Here is a 3928-nt window from a genome sequence, read left to right as displayed (position 1 = left end):
CTAAAAATCACTGTGTCTCAGGAAACAACCCATTAAATTAACGAGTATGAAACCTGTTTTCTTTCACAAAACGTATCAAGTATGCCATTAACTCTCAAGCCATGAGTCTAGAGCGTAGTTTCCTTTTGGGGAAGAATCATGAGAATGTTGATTTGCTCTTCTGTGTAATGTCCTCTTAATAAATGTGTGCTGATGAGGGCTTGAAAAGTAATAGGTTAATGCAGCCCGGACCACAAGGGCATGGTTAGTTGGCATCTGTTTGCTTCACTTTGTGTGAGAGCCTCAAGAGCAATCGTGATCAGCTCTCGAATTCACTTGTACATTTTCAGCATCTCTCTCCTTCCCGGGATTTGCTCATTAATCCCATCAGTATCGTTTGGAGTTGCATGTGTGCATATGGGAGACGAGTCTGCAAAGCTCCTTAAATTGTGAGGATAAAGTTATCCTAAACAGGATTCACTTCAGAGGTGCCGCTGTTGGGCACCATGCCTTCTTAGCTTGAAGAGGTCGCTTTTAGACACCAGGTCTATATATAACTTGGTGGTATGGTAGACAGTGACCATTGGTATTGAGAACTGATAGGAGAACAGGCTGGATTTGACCTTGGCTAACACATGCCATTGAAAGGAGCGTATTGCATGTAAAATGTCCCTTAACACCTTGATTGCACAGCGAAGCACGCAATCACGGCCACGCTTTGCCGTACTCTATTTTTATGAGATCCGGTTTTCTCTTTTAGTCCCCTGCAGCGGGAATTTCACTCAGCGCAGAGGTACCATTTTATCCCCTGGCTACCCTGAACCGTATGGCAACAACTTGAACTGTGTCTGGAAAATCATAGTTACGGAGGGGTCGGGAATCCAGGTGAGCCCCTCAGGCCCAGAGCGCCCAAACACACGGCGCTTGCTTTCTGTGTTCGTTTTCTTGTTTGCATTGCTTGTTGTTAAATACTTACACCATAACCTGTTTCCCTTTTCTTACTACTTCTACAATGAGTTTCTAATCACGTTTCTACATTTGGAATAAAAACAATCGATTTGGGGGGTAAAAGCTGTCCAGAGGGCCATTTGCAGAAATTTGCAAATGTCCCTTCCTGGTTTATTTTGCTGGGTTTCACCTTCCTCTTTGATGTATATTTACTAAGTTCCATGGAAAAACCCCGCAGGCAAAGTTCTTTAAATGGAAAATACGTATTAACTGAACGCTGTTGTTTGCTAGATTCAAGTGATCAGTTTTGCCACGGAGCAGAACTGGGACTCCCTGGAGATTTACGACGGAGCGGACATGACCGCGCCCAGGCTGGGAAGCTTCTCAGGTAGGAGGACACAGGTCCCTGTCGTCTGTGTGGCTCCGAGTCTTCAAACACTGACGGGATGAACAGCAGCCACAAAACGTTCCGTGTGGATGTTTTCCTGCCAATCCCACACGCACCCGCATTCGCTTGTCGAGTGTTGAAAATCTTAGAGCGGGAGCGCAGGTGACCCAGTGAGGGGGACAGGGAGGTAGCAGGCGGTGCACGTTTGCAGGTGACAGCCGGAGGCCAGGGACCAGGGACCCAGGGGCAGTGGTGGCAGGTAAGGGTGAAGCCAAGAGCAGGTCACGGCTCACAGTTCTGAGAGGAGGGCCATCCAGGAAAATTGCCCTCCGTGTTTTGGGGCCTCGAGGCCTGAGATCCGCAGCACTTTGGGGCCGGGATCTGTCAGGCTTGCAGGACGTTGCCCCCTCGGCAGCAGATGCCACCAGCCTGGATTGTAGCGAGCGGCCAGGCACCCTTGCTTGCTCTTTCTCCCACCAGCAACCCCCCGAAACAGCGGCCTCGGCCATGGGCAGTGCTGCTCAGCTCGCTCTTCCCGTTCTCTCATCCTGGGAGGCACCTTGCTTCATTCCTCCACGTATCAAATCCCGGACCGGGGGCCCGGGCTGGCCGCTCAGTGAAGCCTGACTCTTGATCTGGGCTCAGGTCATGCTCCCACGGCTTTTGAATTCGAGCCCCATGTCAAGCTCTGTGCTGACACCGCAGAATTTTCCCTCTTCTGTCTCTGCCCCTTTCCAGCACTGTCTCCCTCTCTCTCCGTCCGTCTCTCTCAAAATAAATAAACCTTAAGAATTTTTTAAAAACCCCGACAAAGTAGCTGTTATCAAGATCACCGTCCTAAGGTCATCACACACAGTAGCTGTTAGGGAGCCCCGATCGGGCCAGGCCAACCAAACTCCAGAACAGCACTCTGCTTCACGTGCTGTCCTTGCCCTCTCCCGGAGCTGAGGGACAGGCTTGACCAGGACTGCATGGAAGACGAAGAGCGTTTCTAGGACCCCACAGGCCTGGGGCCGATGTCTCCTGGCCGTCCTCCTGCGAGGCGGGTTCAGAAAGAGCAGCTGATGCAGATACCAAGCGCCATATTTGTTCCTGGGAATAAAAATGTCTCTGTCACTAAAAACAACAGCGGCAACAGCACACATTAAACTCTGTATGCACAGGACAAAACGTAATAATATTTATCATCATAATAAGATATGTTTTCATCATCTGTAAATATAATAATGTAGCCTAGTAACTTTTGGCACATAGTCGATCCCACAAACAGCCATTGGGTGGTGAAGGGGGTCAAAAGTAGCATTTTCGTAGGATTTAGGGAACAGATAAAGAAATAACTGATAGTATAAAATATCTAGGGAAATTACAATATCTTAACAGATGAGTAAAACATGAGCAGATAAATCAGAGAGAGAAGCAAAGCTGCAGGCAGCAGAGCCCTGTGGTTTAGAGCGTCTGTCTGTTAGCCAGGGAGCCCTTGATCAACATGGGTTTGAACCCCAGGGGCCCACTCACCCATGGAATTTGTTCAAGAACAGAGAACAATATGGTAAACATACTTTCTCTTCCTCATGATTTTCTTGAGTAAAACTTGCTTGCAAAGTCTGTCTTTTGGGATTTTTTTATGTGAAGTTCAGATTTCATCATTAAGATCGGTTTTTTAGGTATCAACTAATATGCATCAGCCTGGATTAAGCCTTCTCTGCAATAAGACTGTCCACTGTATGCGAACTTAGCTACAGATGTGTGATTTTATATTTCTTCGTTAATATTAGGAATAGATTGATTTCTTCTTTTTCAAAAAGAAGGGTTTAACCTTGAACTCGTTTCTCCACCTAATTTTCTGAGGCACGAGTGTGTTACTGAACACATTCACAAGCAAACGTGTGTAAATATTCTTTGTATGCACAAGGCAGTCGTATGATGATTGGCCAAGATTAGCAGGAATGACTTACAAAAACATAGTAAAAATCATAATAACAAAAGAAGCAAACATGTTGACTACATATGTGGCGAAGAATAACAATAGCAATTTTCTGTCTTATTTTCATTTGTGGAATTAGGAGAACAGAACATTTCTTCCTGCTCTGAGGGAGCCCCAAGGCAAATGCTGGTGTTGTCCCTTAGGCTCCCCCGCCAGTATCAGGCTGACTTCTGCTGCGGAGGGAATGTGGCGTTTGTCCAGATTTAGAAGGAAGATTTAGAAACTCCTGGCTATGGGTCTTCTCTTTATTCACTATCAGATGGACTCCAGAGGCCACGAGGGTGAATGGTTTAATTCCCAGCGGGCACACCTGGGTGTTCTCCCAGCGGGCACACCTGGGTACCTTCCCAGCAGGCACACCTGGGTACCTTCCCAGCAGGCACACCTGGGTGTTCTCCCAGCGGGCACACCTGGGTACCTTCCCAGTGGGCACACCTGGGTATCCTCCCAGCGGGCACACCTGGGTATCTTCCCAGTGGGCACACCTGGGTATCTTCCCAGCGGGCACACCTGGTGTCTTCCCAGCGGGCACACCTGGGTATCTTCCTAGCGGGCACACCTGGTGTCTTCCCAGCGGGCACACCTGGGTATCTTCCCAGCGGGCACACCTGGGTATCTTCCTAGCGGGC

General features: G+C 48.3%; 1 protein-coding gene across 1 annotated transcript in view; it reads left to right on the top strand.

Annotated features, from left to right (window-relative positions):
- Positions 1-3928, top strand: part of CSMD1 (CUB and Sushi multiple domains 1) — a 1512254-nt gene that overhangs the window by 1299795 nt on the left and 208531 nt on the right. Inside the window, exons 50-51 of the mRNA XM_029933196.1 lie at positions 740-864; positions 1219-1315. Coding sequence (XP_029789056.1) covers positions 740-864; positions 1219-1315 — 222 coding nt within the window. The remainder of the gene's footprint in view (positions 1-739; positions 865-1218; positions 1316-3928) is intronic.

The sequence above is a fragment of the Suricata suricatta genome, chromosome 1 (assembly GCF_006229205.1).
Source record: "Suricata suricatta isolate VVHF042 chromosome 1, meerkat_22Aug2017_6uvM2_HiC, whole genome shotgun sequence".
Classification (NCBI taxonomy): Eukaryota; Metazoa; Chordata; class Mammalia; order Carnivora; family Herpestidae; genus Suricata; species Suricata suricatta.
The sequence above is the reverse complement of the archived record's forward strand: the minus strand, read 5'-3'. Positions and strand labels throughout refer to the sequence as shown.